The following is a 19,041-nucleotide window of genomic DNA, read 5'->3' on the forward strand; positions in this document are numbered from 1 at the left end:
TGTATCTCACTGAGATTAATGCACATTTTGCTACAAGACAATTAGTCATTTTCTGACAGTTAATTTCATTACTCACCTTGTCATAAAAAATATTTTTTTTTTATGTTGCGGCCGTCCATCGTTACACTCGTCCGTTAAGACGTGGCAAAGGCGTGTGTCGTAAAAATTTAGTGCAATAATGACAACCTCCGAAGTTTTGTTGAAACATGAGCGAATGGTTTTTCTTATCCAGTGTCTGCTGAAAGGCTTTGGCGCAAAAATGTTTGCAACCAGCTAACCAGTTATCGCGACTCCCCCCGCCCCCCCCCCCTCCTGTTCAAAGCACACAACCTTCTGCTTCTCCTCCTCCAAAAGTCAAATAAAATCAGCAAGCGAAGACCAGACAGCATTACTTTTTACGACACTCTAAGCCAGAAATGTAACACACAACATACAGTATCTCGCCGACTATACATCTGTTACGCTTTTTTTCATTTTTATTTTAAATGACACATACTTAGCTATAATAATGGCCATATTATAGTGTCCGGGATACATCAAATCTCTATGTATCTATCCTATGTACAAATGGAGCTTAAACATGACTTGTACAACATTGACAATTGCCAAAAACTCAAGTAAGCCTCTTACTGCATCACATCGTCGTGACGGTTTCAACATGCTTTTTGCAGGTCCGTGGTTACTTGTTGGCGTGTGACCACTTCCCCAATATACACACTGTACACAGAATTCATGTAACTTAATCCTTTTTTCCTTAGATGCAATAAAAGGTTTCCGTAGGATCGACCCCGCTAGGAGTGACCACGTGTAATAATCTCTTTTCCAAATCTTTGGTATGGAAATAAGGCTGGATCGCACATTTCGTTCCAGATGACATCAAAGCGTGATTTCTGCCGCTTGACTTTCGTCGCTTAGCCTTCTCCAAAACCATTGATTATTTTTTATTTCTATTCAAACATGCAAAAAAAGGAACAAAATGAAAACCTAATGACGTAAAAGCGTGCCTGCCATTGGTTCCGTGACGGTATATCAAATTCCTCTAAATGCGACGCACAGTGTAATCGCTAGCCTGTACATAAAAAAATAAAATCAAATAAAAACTCATCTATGCGGTAACACTGCCAAACAAACAGATGAAGGAATAGTGCTGAAAATATCAAGAGTAACAGCTGCCTTGATATGACGAAGACGCTCTGGATGGTTCTATCGTAACATTTGTCTATGTACAGTCTCTCTTCAGATGGCATAAGGCCTTTGACGTAAGGAATAAGGCAGCCACTTGTTGATTCTTTTCAACGTTTCGTCCGACAAGTGGCCTGGAATCCCATCGTGTCTCTACCGTTTCATCGACTCCCTTTAGAAGTTATTCAACAGTACGAGTTTAGGCTTTTCAGAAAGAAAAAATGTCAACAACGCTCAGGCGTCAATCAGTTCCAACACTGATTTGGTTTACGATAAAGTAGAAAGAATTTGTCAAAAATTCAGCACCCGGCAGCCGGAATCGCTACCCTTTTTAATATTTCGATATGGCAGGCAAACGTCCAACAAGCGACACTACCAGCGTATTATTATCTACATTTGGTTGAACTGCACACACGGAAAATAGTTTACAACATTTTTGGTGATGTCATATTGTGCCAAATCTCGGTTCACTTCCAAGTGTTTGTTCAATATTGCATTCGTGATTTGTTCTAACGTGGAAGATGTATTTTTTTTCTCCAAATGCTCACACACCACTGCATGCTGAGCTACTTCAATCTTCTTTATTTCCAACGCTTTCATTTCTGATTGTAGAAACGGGAGTAAGGGGACGGCGGGAAAACGGCGGGAAACGGGAACGAAGGAGAGGAACGGAACATCGGCAGAACGAGAGAAAAGAGAGAGAGAGAAAAGGGCGAGCCTGGCACTTTTTTTTGTTGTTGAAACAAACCCAACGGCAAAAAGTCCAGACGGATCCCAACGAACTGTAGTTTCAAAAACAGATATACTAGATACGCACCAAACGAACGAGCGACACAGAACAGAAGTGTTAGAGAATCAAAAGGTACGATCAGCCCAGCATCTCGACTGTGGTGGGCTGGTCTTTGCTCTCCAGCCAATCGAAGCCGGAGTTCACAGTATCACTGCATATCTGCTGAAATAGCGGGTCGTTTTTCAGTTCTTCCAGTGTCGAGTCTTCATATTGTTCCTGCTGCTGGTTGGGGTCAAACAGCAGGTTTGTGTCCAAGGTGTTAAGGTCAGTGATGCTACTGGACAGATCTGTGGTCAGTCGGATGTCGTTTGAAAAGTCGGACGCCACCGCGTTCAGTTCCGAGGCCACCTGGCCCACCAGCTGCGAGCTGGGGTTGAGGGTGTCGTCGCCCAACAGGTCCTTAACGGTGTTGTTGAAATCCAGCTGCTGCTGAGCGTCCTCCGCCTCTTGCTGCGTCTGCACGGGGATCTCCTGGAGCGGCTGTTGCTGGTCTTGCTCACCGGCGCCCTCTTGTGCTTGGCTGTCCCCGGCGGAGAAGCTCACTTGATCCCCGCCGGCGTTGGCGAGGTAGCCGAAAGCGGCCGGGCTGGAGGTGACGGGCAGCGGGGTCTGGTGCGACGTTCCCACGGCGAAGGCCGGAGTGGTCTCCAGGATTTGCGTGAGATTCATGCGTGCCGTGTAGTTGGACGGGAGGTTGTTGACCCCCAGCCCGCGGACCGACTCGTCCCCGTCCGCCTCCATCTTGCTGAGAAGTACGTTGGTGATTTTGGCGGTGTTACTCGGGCCTTGAACGGGCAACAGCTCGCTCTGCATCATGATGCTCAGCGGTACGGATTGGCTGCGTTGGACCATGCTGTGGACGGAACCGGCAGATTGGGTGTTGGACAGGATGCTGAGCACTTCGGAGGTGATGGCCGAGTTAAAAGGCGAGACGACGGTGAGGGTGGCGTTGGAGGTATTGGCGGTGGCGGTGGTTTGAGGGCCGGTGTTGCCGCTGGAGTTCCTCTGGCGCACGGCGGGGCTAACACTGCGGCAGCGGAAAGTACCCGACGCTGACGAGGTCGCCGCCTTGCTGTCCAACGGGGCCGGCACGGCGAAACTCTCCTGCTTAGTGGGCGTGGTCACAGAAGTGACGGGGGAGATAGGCGTCAAAGCGCCGAAATGAGCGGAATCCGGCCTGGTTTGAGGTTGAAACGACTGGCCGGGTATTGCGAAAGCATGCGGTTTACGAAACTGGTCATCGACCAGGTCTTGGTAGCTCGGCAGGATTCCGATGCTGTGATTGGACAAGGGGCCGGCTGAATTGCTGTTGTAGCGGTTGTTGATCCACTCCAGTTTGGCCTTGTCGGGATGCGTCGCCATCGGCCTCTGCATGGGCTTGACGGGGCTGCTGGAGACGATGCTGGCGTCGTGGTAACCGGTGATGCTCGAGTTGATAGGCGTGAAGGCAAAAGGGTTCCGGCACTCCACCGGGCTCGGGGGCACGCTGCTGCTGCAGTTGGACAGCGGCGTGCTGATGGGGGTGTGGCGACCGAGCGCGCCGTCCACAGGGGTGATGGGAGCCATGCGGGAGCAGGGGCTTTCTCTTGTCAGGCTGTGGCTCAGGATCATCTCAGATGTCGGCGTGGGCGTGGGAGTTGGCGTGGGGGTGGGCGTGGGAGTTTGGACAGGAGTGGTGCTGCTGTGGGCCGAGTGGTAGAACGCCGTCCCTGCTTGGTGAGCGTTGAGGGCGGAACTTTGGCTGGCCGCCAGCTGGCCTTGGAGAGAGGCGTCCACGCAGCTGCCAAAAAGACCCTTCAGCTTCATCTGCTCCTCCATCTGGACCAGCTCCTCCACGATGCTGTCCTGCGTCATGTCGTCGTCGTTGAACGGGAAGTAGTCCATGTTGGGCTGAGAACCGGAAAAGTCGACCATTTCCTGCGCCAGGACGAGTTGGCCTGGCGTGTCAGAGGGTTGGGTTATGAGAGAAAGCTGGTCTGTGGGGGTTTGCTTGTGTTCCGCCGGCATCTGCGCGTGTTTCCGTAGCTCATCAAGCTGCCCCTCCTCCCATATTGTGCTCTTGAGTTCGCTCATCACGGAGGCATTGTGTGCTCCTGAGTTGTTTTGGATGACACGCGTGTTGGTGGTGATCTGCTGCAACAAGGCCTGCTCGGACATCCTCGCCGCTTCGCCGCCGAGGGAACGGTCTTCCCGTTTCACCGGCAAGGCCTGCGGTTTGACGATAGTCGGGGAGCCCTGGATGTGCGTGATGGGCGAGTCGGAGAGCGCCAGGATATGCGTGGGGCCGACTACGACGGGTTTCACCGTCACTTTGCACGGGGCGCTTTCCGGTCGGGCTGGAGTTCCCGGTCGAGGGATCCTCTTCACCGCAGCACTGATTCCGGGTTTGGGATTGTCAGCTGCAGCGAGCGGCTGCTGAGATATAAAAACTCGCTTTACGGGAATAACGTGAGATTCTCCGGTCGGGCCTGTGCGCTTTCTGGGACTCTTTCCGCCTGTGCAAGGGTCTTTTAAAGCCGGAATACTGATAGCGGAACCAGTGGCTGACATGCTACCAATCGGGTTGTGATTATCAATAGTCAAGTACAAGGTGCTGTCATGGCAGTTACTGTTATTGCTGTCCTGAATCCCAGCTACAGCTACCGAAGTGGAAAAGGATACCGAGTCACTCCTCATCCTCGAGACCCTGTCTGGTCCTGGAGAACACTTAACAGAGAAGCTTGGCTCACTAGCGGCCCTGAAGGTTGCCACTCTCTCCTCCGCACCGGCGCCGCCGCTGTAGTTTCCGGCTTCGGACACCTTGATGTCAGTGGAAGGGGTCAAACTGGAGGCAACAGCTCTGACTGCAGCACTCAGGCTCGCACCTTGAGACTCGTCGAAGGCGGAAATGGCGCCCATCCCGGCCGAGGCGGAGCGTACCACGGCGCTGCTGCTGGTGGTGCTGCTGCTGCTGGGCGCTAACGCGATGGCCGTCATCTTGACCACGTTGACCGAGCTGACGTGCGGAGTGGGCATCACAGTTTTGATGGGGCTGTTGGTAATGAGCAGGGTGGGAGGGGACCGGAGTGTGATGGCACTGGTGGCGGAAGGCTTGGGCAGGATCTGAGCGTACCGGGTGCCGTGCCGTGCCATGCGGTCTCCCACGGGACTGGCTGGGATGTTCTGTGGGGTTTTGGGGGACTGTTTCAGTGACTGGGTGACCAATAAGTTCACAGGCAGCACTTTTCCCTCAGTTGTTCCGACAGGGCTTGGAGAAGTCATTAGCTGCCTGCTTCTCTGTACCTGCGAGAACAACAAAACACAGCGGTATCTTGGATTACTTCATTTTACTTGTGCATAAAACCAAGACCCGGCGATTTTTCCATAAAATTTTTTACCCAAAGGGGTACTTGACTCGTTGAGCCATATTCACCAGTAAAAAGTTAATATTTTGTCCGGAATTAATTTGATAAATTAATTAATTATTTTTCATATACAACTAACTCATTTGCTCCCAAAGACGTATTTATACGTTTTTGTTTTCGTTTGTTATGCTAGAGCATGCAGAAGGCTTTGATGCAGCCTCTGAACTGAAGAGAATGCTTGAAGCAATGGTAGTTAGATAGCAGCAGAGTATAAGAGATCAACCAGGGCCATGTTTCAAAAAGCTCTTTCCCCAACTGTTTTAAACAGGTTTGTGAATAATGATGAAACTTAGCTATATTGTAATGCTACATGCTGCAAAACGGAAACAGATAGAAATATACTTTTTGTTCTGATCAAAGAAGAGACTCTAAATCTTTCTTTTAGTAGGTTCCATGTTTTATAGCAATAGAACACAATATTCTGTGGGCCTTGCAAAATCAGTCAAAATCCAGTAAAACATACGGGAGCGAAGAGGGTTGCTTCAGTCAAAATGGCTGGTAGTGAATGAGTTAATACCTTTAAAAATAAATGTTTACACTTGCTGCCGACTGAAGATGACACCACCCGTGCTGAAGAATTGGTAACGACCAATCACGGCTCACCTATTTTTTGGGTTTGGTCGTAAAACTGAGCCATGATTGGTCGTTACCTGTTTCATGAGCACGGGTTCAGAAAGGAAAAAAAATCTTCAGTTGACAGCACGTGGCAAATTTAGTTCTTAAAGGTATTAATAGTACATGAAAAAATAATGAATCACATTAATTATAGACAAAATATTTATCTTCTTACTGTTGAAAATGGCTCAGCATCCCTTTAGGGCAGGAGTGTCCAAACTTTTTCGCTTGAGGGCCATATACAAAAAACCTGAAGGATATAATATTGATATAGATTTTTTTTTGTTGCTTTAATTTATCTTTTTTTATCATTATATTAAATGTATTTAGTACACGAAAATTAGTCAAACATTTTTTATATATTTGTTTTGTTTATTTATTTATCTATTTATTTTTAACTGCTTCCCGAACAGCTTTTTTATAAGGCAAATAAGATTTTACAAGATGTTAAATAGTTAATTTGTGTCTTTGCATAGTTAAAAAAGCTATGCGGTATATATAACCAATATATAATGTATTGAGTATATGCCGCAGGCTGCTAAAAAAAATGGATGGCGGGCTATAAATGGCCTTTTCATTTTAATTTGATTGTTTCCTTTCTGTTGCAGCTGACAGTAAAAAAAAATAGTTAAGCTCATTCCCCAACGTTTACCTACCGTGACTGGGCTGGGCACAGCTGCTACTACGATGCCTATGGTGGGCTGAGGGGACAGGAGAGCGGGGCTGCCACAGGGGATGGTCGGGCCGGGGGTGCTTGCCTCCGTTCGTTTGACTTGCGCGTCGCTGGGTAAAGGAGAGTGCAGCTTCTGCTCTTGCTGCTTCTTCTGGATCTTTCGCTGCAGTTGCTGCTTTGCATCGACAGAGGGCGAGGGCAGGGTCTTCACCTGGGGCTGGAAGGAGTTGGCCTCGGCTGTGGGCACAAACGCAGAGGCGGGTGTTGGCGTCTTCATGCCTGGTGAGAAAAGAAAGAATTAAGAAACAAATAATCAACTCTCACTGAATTTAGAGAAAAGTTAATGTTGTGTATGTTTTTGCTTTAAATCAAATCTTTCGCTTCATTTGCTGGGGAAAAAAAAATAAAAAATCTAGGCCATTACAGTAGAAAATGCAACCATTTAAAATCTACTCATGAAAAGCACAAAAACAACTGCAACTCACTTAAACAGAAATCTGTGTTTTTAATGGCTATAGTGGAGTTGCTCTTGAGCCTAATGCTTCAAATAAATAAAATTTTGACTTACCCTTTAAGAGTCATTTAACAGTTTACATGTGGTAAAAGAATCACTAAAAATGGAGAACTGGAATAGCATGACCACAATTAGTATTCAAATTCAAAGCTCAATTTTGGTAACGAAAAATCAGCTTTCTACTGACATTTTTTTTTTCACGTGTTTAAATAGCCACAAAATTAGTTCAACAATAATTCAATAGTCAAATAGCCACAAAATTTCAATCGTTGATCGTCAAACTCAACGTTTTTAGACTCTACCATGGTGCACATTACCAGTGCACGACTGCCCCCTACAGGCCAAATGCAACTATTAACTTTTATGAATGACATAAAACTAATGTATATCCTGAAGTAATACAATTTCAACTTGTTTCTTAAAAAACATGGCCTTCAAATCAACTTTTTCTTCATCCACGGCTACATCCTCCGTACCTGTTGTGGGTGTTCCCGTCATAACAGTGAGCGCAGCCATGGACTTGGTACCGATATAGTGGCTATTCAGCAGGAAACGCGCCAGATCCTCCACGTTGTCAAACTGACGACTCAAGACCTTTTGGGCCCACTCGCATACCAAACCACAGGCTGCTGACCTCATTTCGTCCTCAGCGCTCGGGGACTGTCCGGCCGGCTCCATCAGTTCACACTGAGATGGAAACAAAGCAGACAACAGGTGAGTGAATGAAGACATCACAATATTTGCGCCTTAATACAGAAGAAGAACGTACCCCATCGCCTGATTTTTGCAGATCCAAGTTGGGTAATGACGGCATGTGAACAAACGCTTTCTTTCTTAACCCGCTATAACAATATGTTGGAAGGAGTTAAGGTTTGCATTTTTTGAATTTAGTTCTGAAATTCGACTCATCTCTACAATATTCTCCTTTTTGTCTCTTTACTTCAAGCAAGCCGTGACCTACTAGGAAAAAGCAGCCACAAATAGAAATAGTTTTCGAAAATAGAAAGCTGTCTAATAAAGCCTTCATTCATTTTGTCCTCATTTGGCCACATGAGCTGGAGCCAGAGAGCCAATGCTTAGAGAAATTAAGGTGTGAGCGCCCCCAGGTGGTAAAACTATAAAATACATCTATTTTTTTATTATTATTATATGTTACTAAATCTGAAATGCACCTGAAGTAATTCATCCTGAAAGGTAACCAAATTAATTGGAATCAGTGCTCAAGCTAATTTTACAGCATTTGGAGACGGAAAATGGGAAAATTGTTGAAAGGATATTTGGATTTTCCTCTCATCCCGAGTCGACGTGCCTTCATGTTTGGAAAGACATTTTTCATGATCTTCCCAAAGTCTGCTGCACTCAATGGATTGTAGCCGAGATTGTCACAATAGCTCCTGCAAAAGAACAAAAGCAGTTACCTTCACGGGGGGGAAAAAACATTTATTTAAATAAGTCAAAACAATAACTTAATCCTGATAAGATTAATATCAAATGCACGAGCGTTTATGTACTGAGATGAGTCACATAAGTTCTGATAACACACTTAAAACTTAGTGACATGCTAAAAAGACCATCCAAAATAAAACAGAAAACAATTTGTTGGCAAAAAGTCATGGTGCACTACAAGCAAATTGTAGCCTGTTATCATTTTGGCATCTTTGTGCTATTAGCTAGCTAGCTAGCAGTTAGTAGGATACTTCCAAAATTAATTTTAATTCCCGTTTATACCTACACCTTGGGTACTAATTAATGTGGAGCGCTACCGGTTTGATACAAATTCTAAAAAAAAAAACCTAATTTGCCATTGTTGTCGTTGCACCAGTTGACTTGTCTTTATGAAAACTATGGTTTGGTATTGCGCTACAATATTGACCTTTGGCGTATGCTTGTGTTATTAGTTTTTAAATATTGTATTTTCCAAAATTACGCAGATGCGAGTGTCATTTCTAAGAGTAGCAACAAAAATTGAGATGCCGTTCACTAACTAGTGAGCAGTGCTGTTTTTTTCTACAATAGCAAAATCTAATAAAAATAGAGATGAGCTATTTTTAGAACCTGTGCATTAGACAAAGTACTAAGATAAATAATAGTCAACAAGTGTTACCTAGCAATACGGAAATGTTTATTTTTAAATGAGCTAAGCTCCAAATATTTATCATATCCTAAAGTGAAATACTTTTAGTGATATATATATTATATTGGCCGGGCCGATTATGAGCCGGGCTGATAATCAGCGCCAATATTTGGCATTTCGACGCATTTTGGAAACTTTTTTTTCTTTTTGAATCTGCCAGCTGATAAGAGATCATATTAAAATTGGATAAATCTCAGGGAATTATTTCGTTTTTTTTCCTTCTAATTTTACATAATGGGGAAGTCAACCCATTTTTTTTTTTTTTTTTACAATAATATGTTCTATGCAGCCCCACTAGTCTGAATATGGCATTGTGGTTAATATTGCGTTAATGGAATATAAGTTAAGCAGCAAAATCCAGCCATTTTATCCATCTCAGGGGGCGGCCATTTTTTCCATTTGCTGTCGACTGAAGATGACATCACAGTTGCCAGGTCTCAGGTAACAACCAATCACAGCTCAGCTTCAGAAAACAGGTGAGCTGTGAGTGGTCGTTGCCTGAGCCCTGAGCAACATTGATGTCATCACCAGTTTCCTCTGCACAGTCACCGAACCCTTCTTTATTGAAAAATAAATAAAAAGAAAGAAAGAAAAGCAACTACTGTTAACCAGACATTTGCTTACAAATATGAATAATGTGGCGCGGTGCCACATCGGACATGATCCTCAAAAGCGCACTCACTTGTATTCATCGTACACTTCCTGCTTAGGGAGGGACGTCTCCGGGTGCTCTTCTAGGTGATTCCGTATCCAGTTGAACGCGTACATCTGCTGAGTGCGACTCGATGACATGGAACTCTGATCGCTGCAGTTGGCGCAAGAGGAGAAAGCAAAGTGGTGAGGCGGTCGGTCCTCCACTGGGACGCATCATTTCTTGTTAAGACAGAAACTTGAATACCATAATCCAGGAGTGGACGACCCCCTCTCATTCTCAGTCCAATTGGGCACAATTTGGGGGTTGGGGTGATGAATAGATATGGGGAAACAAATGAAACACAGACAGCGAGGTATAGCAAAAGTCTACATATGTCAATGTTTGAGTTAAAAACACAAGCTGGCATGAACGTGTGATCATCCCCAACAATATCACAAAATTCCTCTTTCCGATTTTTTGGAGCGTCTGTGATGTAGCAGAGGATCGTTTCGGACAAGGAATGAGAAAACAGTGCCAAAAACATCATCATGAGTCGAGCAGACGAAGAAGCATCGGCGGGAAATATGGAAATCTTGATTCCAGTGCGCTTGTTTGTGATTGAGTGTGAAATAGAAGCAGTACCTTTTATCATTGCCGCTGCTTGGACCAGAAGGCAACTTAAGGTAGAGGTAGAGCTTTTCGATGTCTGTAAACTTCTCAACATCTTGCTGTGAAAACAAAAGAAAGCAAACGCTGATGAGATCAATGCAGCGGTTTGTGATATGGGTGACGATTAAAAAAATGATAATTCATTTTTAAACGGAGGCTGTATGATATTGAATGATCATAGACGATAGTCCTGGTCAAATAACCCTATTAGCTTATGCCATTGACGGTTATAGACGGCAAAAATTCATTTGAACTATTTCTATTAGTTTCACGTTTTTTTGAGTGTGACAACCTAGATTTTTTTTTTCTACATTTAGAACAGATATCAAATTTGTGATTAATCGTGAGTTAACTATTGAAGTCATGCGATTAATTCCAATTAAAAAATGTCATTGTCTGACGCCCCTAATTTTTAAGAATCTTTCCTTTTCTTTTCTTTTTATTAGGGGCATCAGGCGATAATTTTTTTTTTAATTGTAATTAATCACATGACTTCACTAGTTAACTCAAGATTAATCACAAATTTTATATCTGTTCTAAATGTACAATATTTTTTTCTAGGTTTTCATACAAAAAAAAAAAAAGTGAAACTAATAGAAATAGTTCAAATGATGACCACATGAGTAGCCCACCGCTGTGTTCGAAAAACAGCTCACCAGTGATGGGGCATTGTGATTTCCTAAGAATGATGTAGAAGTGAACATTTGCAACTTCTCAAAATCAAATCCTACTAATCTACAAAAATGGTAAAAATATATTCTAAAACGTACGCAAATGGCTATTAATACACCGAATTGACCTATTTCTATGTACTTTGATCCTTTGTAGTCAAAACACATTGATACCATGTTCAATTATTTTGTTAATTGATGTAAATTTGTAGTCAATGACTAACTGTAGTTTCTCTGGGTATGTGCATAACAAATTCAGAGAGCTCATTCATATTTTAACATAGTAGCTCAGCTAATGAAGAAGTTTGGCATCTGTGCAACGCCATTTTTTAATGTACTGTGTCATCACTTATTGAGCCAATATTTGTCAAGCTTAAGTGTCATAACTACTTTTTCTTAAAACTTCCAAAGGAGGTTTAAAGTGGAATAAACCCTCTGGAGCACAATTTGTGCTGTCTGTGTGCTTAACGAGGACTCATCCTGCCAACCTGAATCTGTCAAACACCCGACACCCTCGCAGAGCCCCCTTAAATGAAACAGACAAAAACCTTCTTAAGTAGCTTTGATATGACAACGTGTGTGTCGTACTCTGCTAAATTCACAACAGACCACATTGATGTAATTTACACATTAAAAATATTCTAAGATCAGGTATTTGATGGGCAGTATGTTATGATAACAATGTCTATTTTTACAGCACTGCAAAGACTTCAGCACAGCACATTTAGTATGTTTGTTGGCTGTTGGGCCGAATGATAAAAAAACAAAGCCTTTTACAGAAGTCAGTGACAAGTTAGATTGCTGGTACAACACTAATGATAACAAATCAGTGGCTTTATCACCTCAATTTTTCACATTTCATCAAACAACAATATGTAAAAGTTGACTGCTCTTAACTCTTTCAGGGCCGCCAATGACGTTAAAAGACGTCATCCAATTTTTTTTTTTGAAACGGGTGCAGGCAAGCCTTCCGCGGGCGGCTGTGGTGAAAGTTTCAAGCAGGTCTGTTGAGCCTAATGACTATTTTTGGCCCCTAGAGGGCAGCGATGACTCTCTTTTGACAAGATTGGGTGGGCGTCAGTAGAAGACGTGAGGCGGGGCTAGAGTGTTGAGGGGACAATGGCTGAAGAAGCCATAATGGCGGCCGCTTGCAAGCAGCTCACGGTCGAGCCGTTTTTTTCAAAGACATCGACCAACGATAAAGAGCACATTGACGACGACGATGATCATCATTGATGATGATGATGATGGTGACTCCGAGGTTGACGCCGAAGTTGGAAGCGCTGACGAGGCGGCTATGACGATGTTATAAAGGTTCACGGGCTAGCGATGCTGATTACCGGAAAACACGGAGCACAACGCTCAGGCGGACGTTCAATCGGACGACGAAGAGTGCCCCGAGTCCAATGCATATTCATCGGAGGAGTGTGTACAGTCTGCTACTTGCTATTTATTCCCCGGAAAAAAAGGCCGTCAAGAAAGTGTAACGTCTGCACGCGAAACGGACAAAGCGAAAGTGAAACTAATCTGTTGTGCGAATCCTGGTCCCTCTCCTTGCACGCAGGAGAGCGTTACAAAAAGAAAAACTGTATTTGAAACATCCACATAATTGTAAGTAGTACCACAGTTGCACACATTTGTAAATAGTTTGCGAAATTGTTTTGTCAAATTGTTACACTGTTGAATGGAAATAAACGTATTTTGCAAACTAAAAACACTTTTTCATTGTTGGTGAAAGCGTTTTACAGAAGTAAAGCACTATTTAGGTGTTTGTGGCATCATTCATGGACAAAAAGAAGTGTACAATTCACTAGAGTGCATGAAATAACATCGTTTCACAAAAAGCTCTTTTTCTCCGCTTTTTGTTTCAAAACAGAGAATTTCGGTGAAAGTAACCATTTTCTATTGTTGATTACTGAAGAACGGAATAAGGTAGAAACAAACTTTTTTTTCTGATGAAAGATGAGAGTCCAATCTTTCATTTGGTAGTATGTGTGTTTCCATAGTCCAAACACAACATTTTCTGTGGACCTTGAAAGATCACTCAAAATGCTTAAATCGGCTGGCACTGGCGACAACCCGTTTCTGAAAACGTCTGGCAGTCAAAGAGTGTATATGTATGTCTATAGTGCCGATAGATAGCTCAACACAATAACTAGCTAGCTAGCTAGCTGTAGCTATGGCTAGCGATAGATACCTTTGTAGATGGATGCTAGCTAACTAGCTAGCTAGTTATTGTCTTGGGCTATCTATTGGCACTATGCTAAGCTAAGATAAGCGAGGCTAAGCTAAATTAGGCTAAGCTAAACCTAGCTAGATAGCTAGATAGATAGATAGTTTAGCCTACCAACCAATAGATAATAAGCATTGTTTTTTGTTTGCTTTCCAAATTGTAGCCTTTGTGATTAGAAAATTGCATTCTACTATACTGTGACGTCAATTTAAACATGATGAATTGTTCATCCCTAGTTGTCTGCCTTTTTGCCAGGAAAACGTGGAACCTCAAACGTCAAATGTGCCTGAAGTCGTGCGACTTGAGACGTACCCTCTGACTGTGCTCTTTTGCTTTCGTTTTAACAACACTCCAAGGAATAGCCTCATTAAGTTGAAAGCATTAAGACTGAATGTTGTCAATACAAGGGGACTTATAACGTAAAATTGACTTTTTAATGGATTGTAAACTAATAGTAGGGTCTCTGGTGTGCCTGCCCACCCATCAAGCGTGAAATTAAACAACCGAGTAAATCTTTTGTTATCTGCCTATTTCTGAAAACGTGCCTGTGAGGGAGACGCTCTCTACTTTCGCCTCACTGTTACAAAACCGGGCAAATTTACAAAATAATCAACCCCACAGCAAATCTCTCCATTCCTGATATCAACAGATAGACTGCCAAAAATAGAAGAGACACTTCCATTTTTCCCCACTGTGACAATGAGTCACTCTAAAGTGGTCACACCAGATTGTGGATAGGGGCTAGGACTTGGAAGATGTACTTTTGGGGTGTTAACACAGTAAGCTAGCTAACTTCTTATTGCGATTTTGCTGGATACCAACTGATGCAAACGAAGGTGCTCAAGTTCTTATGTAGTGAAGGAAGCGGGACTCCAATGTCACTTGGCACCATTTTAGCCATGCCTAAAAAATGTGGAAAACTGTTCACTTTACAGGGTTTTTAGTTATTTTGTTGTTGTTGTTGTGAAAATGTACTATTATTAACAGCGGTTAACTTATTTTACGCAATAGAGTATTGTGTATGACAATTAAGAAAATGTCATTAAAGAATCTTGTGGTTAATGGATTAGTCATGGCATATGTTTGACTCTGGAGAAGATAATTTGACGGCCATTATTTCTAATTTGAAAAATAGTTTCGAGAATACAAAGACACAAACATAGACCCATCTGAAATGCATCCCTTCCCCGGATTGCGTTTGACTTCAGATGTTCCGCTGTCGTATATGCAGCAATATGCAGGTAAACAATCATGTGGCATTGTGGATACTCACCAATATGCTGTCCACTTTTGATTGTACAGATTTGCTGCAATGAAAAAGACAACAAAATAAATATTGGATTGCAACAACTATGCGTTTAAACATTATAACAAAAGAGATCCAAATATATTATCTAAAGGCTTTACACTGGTTCCCAGTCATCTGTAGAATAGATTTTAAAATTCTGTTACTGATCTATGAATCACCGACTGGTTTGGGTCCTGAACACATTAAGAAAATGCTAATTGAATATTAACACAGTAGGGCTCTGAAGTCTGCAGACGAGTTATAGTAATATCTACTTATAAACAACTGTTTGATTGCAGAATCATAAAAGTTTTGACTCCCAGAGGGTGTTAACAGCAGATGGGCCTGTTTCAAATGACTCCTCAAGGTAGATAAAGCAGATTGAAAAAAGAGCGTCACTCAATAACTTTCACGTGCAAAACAGTTATTGTGTCATGATAAACTGGAAAAATGAATATATGAGTAATATTAGCACAATAAATGACATGCATTGGCATAGCAAGCAACAGGATGAGGGTTGTACACTGTGCAGTTGTGAATTTACTGCCCTTTGTTCTGTGCCAATGTTCACATAAGCAACAACATGACGGCCTCTACGACACACTGCAGGCGGCAGACGGTTCAGCTCAACTTGTTTCTATTGCATCATGCGTAGTATGCTTATTATTGGGATTCATGTCAAACTGCACTGCAGCATAATGAAAGCTAATTCAAATGTCGTGACCCTTTTAGCTCTCAATATGTTAAAGACAGGCTGTAAAGTGCATTTTTCTTTGCAAAGTAAGATTTTTATAATTAATCTTAAAGATAATAAGACATGTAAGGTAGGAGTGCATTGATGGCCTGCCAATTTAAGGGGAATTTTTTTGAGGAGCACCTTGGTCCGCGCTGTTTTTTTTTTTTTTTTTGCAGTATATTTTAAATTTCTTACAAGTCTGCTGTTTACACGAGCAGAATAAAAAGGCATCACTTTCGTGGAAAAAAATAGGCGAGTTATTAACTTTGCATGGTCAAAGGAAACAAGCCATTTTCAATATGTTAGATTGGTCAATAATTAGTAAAAAAATTAATAAAAAAATAACTTGACTCAGATTCACCAATTATCGATTTGTGAAAAAATATATATATTTTTTTTTATTTTTACTAATTTGGACATGGAAAGTTTCGCCTAATGCCAGTAAAATACAAGTAAAAACACTTCAGCAACTAACCAATATTAAATATCACAAATCATGGCAAAAAAAAAAAAATCCTACCAGTCACGTTATTTTGTAAGGGTATTATTTCACTTACTAATAAGACGTTATTACTCATAATGAGTAAATTTAGCTTTAAAAATACCAACATTAAACAAGATTTTTTTTTTTTTTTACAGACTTGGCTTATTTGTTTGAATAAATCTTGCAAAGTCAAACGTTCCAATTCTACTGCTAGATATTTTTTTGCTTAAACTAAGCACAAAATTCCTCATGTCACGACATTTATTCTCATTTTTATGAAGCTTTGCTTTTGCAGTGTACTAACAGTGAACCTGTGCACGCTATGGCTGACTGAATCAGCGAGTATTACTATGTACTACGCCGCCACTACACTCGATGGCAATTAAAATGCATCCTATATGGCATGAAAATCTCTTGAAGTGATGCCCCCCCCCCCCCAGATGTTGCACTTGGCTGTGACACCTGTCATCAGCCCCATGGGTGGACTGTCATCGGTAACATGGCCTCCAGTGGCTCCATGCTAATGATGCGAGCAGCTACTACTGAACGAAGGCAACGCCGGTGTGTTATTTCCATGCAAACATCCAGCAGCTCCCTTCTCTGCTGCCTCATTTCCGTGTGAATTGTGCCAACACGCGTTGTTTATTCGCAGCCGCTTTGTGCAGCTAGTAGATGCGCTAACGACGGAGCTAGCGTGGAGAAGAAGAAGAGAAAAAAAAAGGACACCGCAGCTACGTCGGGCTTTATTTCCATCCTTACCTAATTGAATTCTTGATTTTAAACTGTAACGCGTTCGCTTCGGGTCCCAGGAGTCCCGGCACCAGCGTTGGAAGAAAGCCGAGTCCCGAGGCAGGCTTCTGGTCAGCTTGTTGTTGATCATCAGCCATCGCGGTCGGAGGGGTGGTGGGGGAGCTTTAACAAACAGGCCGCATCCCCGGCAGAGCACAGCGCCGCACCGGACCCACCGCACCGCTGGCTGGGGCGGCCTCAGGCAGCTAGGGCAGCCCGCCGCGGAGCATGGTGCCTACAAATACTGGGCAGCGGGAGGAGGGAAAGCCGAAGGAAAAGAAGGAGAAAATACGGAGGTCGGCCATGCACCAGGCATTTCGCAGAGGTCCCTCCGCTACCTCCAATAGCACGCCTGCAGCAGCCAGCGGCAGCCGAGGACGAGCTGCCTGCGTCAGATTGCACGCTGGTAGCCAATCCCGACCGAAAACATTCCTCATTCTTACCTTCAAAATAAGACCTAGATTGTAATGGCTGGTAGATAATACGTGATAGGTAGCTCTATATCGCGTTTAAGTACAAGTTACTCAACAGAAAATAACTTAAGTGGTAGAAAAAGTCACCTTGTAGAATACTACTTGAGCAAATCTTTCACCCATGGAGCTACGTACCATGTTGGTGATCCCTGTCTTAAACTGTCTAAAATTTGCTTTAGTTTGGTAATTTTCTGATTTACAGTATATCCTTTTTGATCACACGATGGATTCCTTTCCAAATAAGATCTGTGAAAAGTATATTACAAGGTAAATAGCACTAGCAAGCTGGTGATCCATTTAGCTCCATAGCTACCCTGAAGCCGATACTTGGGTAAGAATCTTAAGAGAAAATTAGAAAAGCATTGCTGTCACACAAGAAAAAAAAGAGGATCACATCACTTTGCACCTGATTTGCACCTCATTTTCGCGTTTGAATGTGAATTTATCACATTCAGATCACGTCAACACGTGATTAGTTAACTGGTGGCAGGGATGTGCAGAGGAGGGCTATGGGTGCCTGCCTGGACAGATTAATCTTTTCCACTTATTAATAAAATAATAATTATTATTAGTAGTATTATTAGTATGTGCTTGTTTGAGAAAGAGTCGTTTTGGTTTCCCTCACAAATCCCTCCTTAATTTCCAACTGGCACAGAACTCAGATGCTCAAATCTCACGTCAGCCTTAAAACAGCTCTGCTTGGATCCTATATATTTTAAATACATTTCAAAATCTTCCTTTACTTTCAAGACCATTCAAAACCCATTCAACTCGACTCGACTCAACTCGTCGCAACTTTATTCAAAGGCCACTTCAAAAACAATTTTACCTGGATCCAAAGCGCCTTACAGGAAGTACAAATCAGACATTGTAAAAAAAGAAAAGACAAAAAAAGCAGATAAAACAAATGAATAACATATTTATTTAAGTGCAATTTACATTTAAGCAATGACATTGGTGAACGGAAACATGAACGCCAGTAAATAACGAATGCTCACATTTTGAAAATCCAAACCGGAATTTGGCATTTCCTTGTATGAAGCATGACATTATTTGCTGATTGTAATGTCGCTATCAAACAATAGAGGCGCTGTTGCAGGTAGCGCTTGAATCAGATCGTGGCAAATGATGGGCAAATAAACAGGCAGGATGAAATATTATTAATACATCGCACCACCTTCTCATACTTCTACAACCCATGAGCAAACTTCCAATATGAGGGCTACTTGTGACCATGAAGTCTGGAGGTTAAAAGCTAAAAACAACAACTGGATATCCTTCACAATTTTCTCTTGTCAACATTTCAACCTGTTTTCCTCCACTTGACTTGTGTAATCTGAGAAACAGTTAATAATTAATAATAAAAGACTTACCAGGTAAGGTAAATTGAAATAAAAATGATACCCTAATGTCTTATCTGCAAAGCTGCTTTAAAGTAATTGTTTGCATATTTAGACTCAATATAAGAGAGCAGTGAATTAAACATACGGTCTCAAGATCTCATTGGGAAACAATTGAGCGCAAACTCAGAACGAAGTCAGTAGGTCAAGAAAAACAAGTCCTAAATACATGACTTATTTTATAGTGCCATCTGTTGATGGACGCGGGTAGTGCTAAGAATCATAACGCATGACAGCACGGCAATAACTTCAAACTTTAAGGAACATGAGGGAATCTATTACACATTCCTTCCTCCCCTTGATACAAATTGCTCAACTGCATGTCCGTGACACAGAAAGAGGGTCTTTGAGT

General features: G+C 42.5%; 1 protein-coding gene across 2 annotated transcripts; it reads right to left on the minus strand.

The window, feature by feature from the left end:
- Positions 1 to 376: 376 nt before the first annotated feature.
- Positions 377 to 17,201, minus strand: rfx7b (regulatory factor X7b). 2 transcript variants are annotated; one of them, XM_077568653.1, is made up of 10 exons: positions 16,787 to 17,201; positions 14,793 to 14,826; positions 10,588 to 10,674; positions 10,211 to 10,248; positions 9,995 to 10,117; positions 8,452 to 8,572; positions 7,948 to 8,028; positions 7,655 to 7,865; positions 6,648 to 6,943; positions 377 to 5,254 (listed from the first exon to the last, which is right to left on the minus strand). In XM_077568653.1, the coding sequence occupies exons 1-10, from the start codon at positions 16,912 to 16,914 to the stop codon at positions 2,051 to 2,053; spliced, it is 4,323 nt and encodes a 1,440-aa protein (XP_077424779.1). In that variant the 5' UTR covers positions 16,915 to 17,201; the 3' UTR covers positions 377 to 2,050. The 2 variants fall into 2 exon arrangements, with proteins under 2 accessions (XP_077424779.1, XP_077424780.1); XM_077568654.1 differs by lacking the exon at positions 10,211 to 10,248 and having other exon boundaries at positions 10,589 to 10,674.
- Positions 17,202 to 19,041: the final 1,840 nt, after the last annotated feature.

This window comes from Vanacampus margaritifer, chromosome 6, assembly GCF_051991255.1.
Source record: "Vanacampus margaritifer isolate UIUO_Vmar chromosome 6, RoL_Vmar_1.0, whole genome shotgun sequence".
NCBI lineage: Eukaryota > Metazoa > Chordata > Actinopteri > Syngnathiformes > Syngnathidae > Vanacampus > Vanacampus margaritifer.

Bases quoted from the DNA above. Each gene is read 5' to 3' on its own strand.
- rfx7b (XM_077568653.1), bottom strand. From the start codon at position 16,914: ATGGCTGATGATCAACAACAAGCTGACCAGAAGCCTGCCTCGGGACTC. The intron at 10,249-10,587 runs TACTGCTTCTAT...GTGCCCAATTGG, and splicing joins GCAGCGGCAATGATAAAAGG to ACTGAGAATGAGAGGGGGTC. The intron at 6,944-7,654 runs GTACGGAGGATG...TTTTCTCACCAG, and splicing joins GACGGGAACACCCACAACAG to GCATGAAGACGCCAACACCC.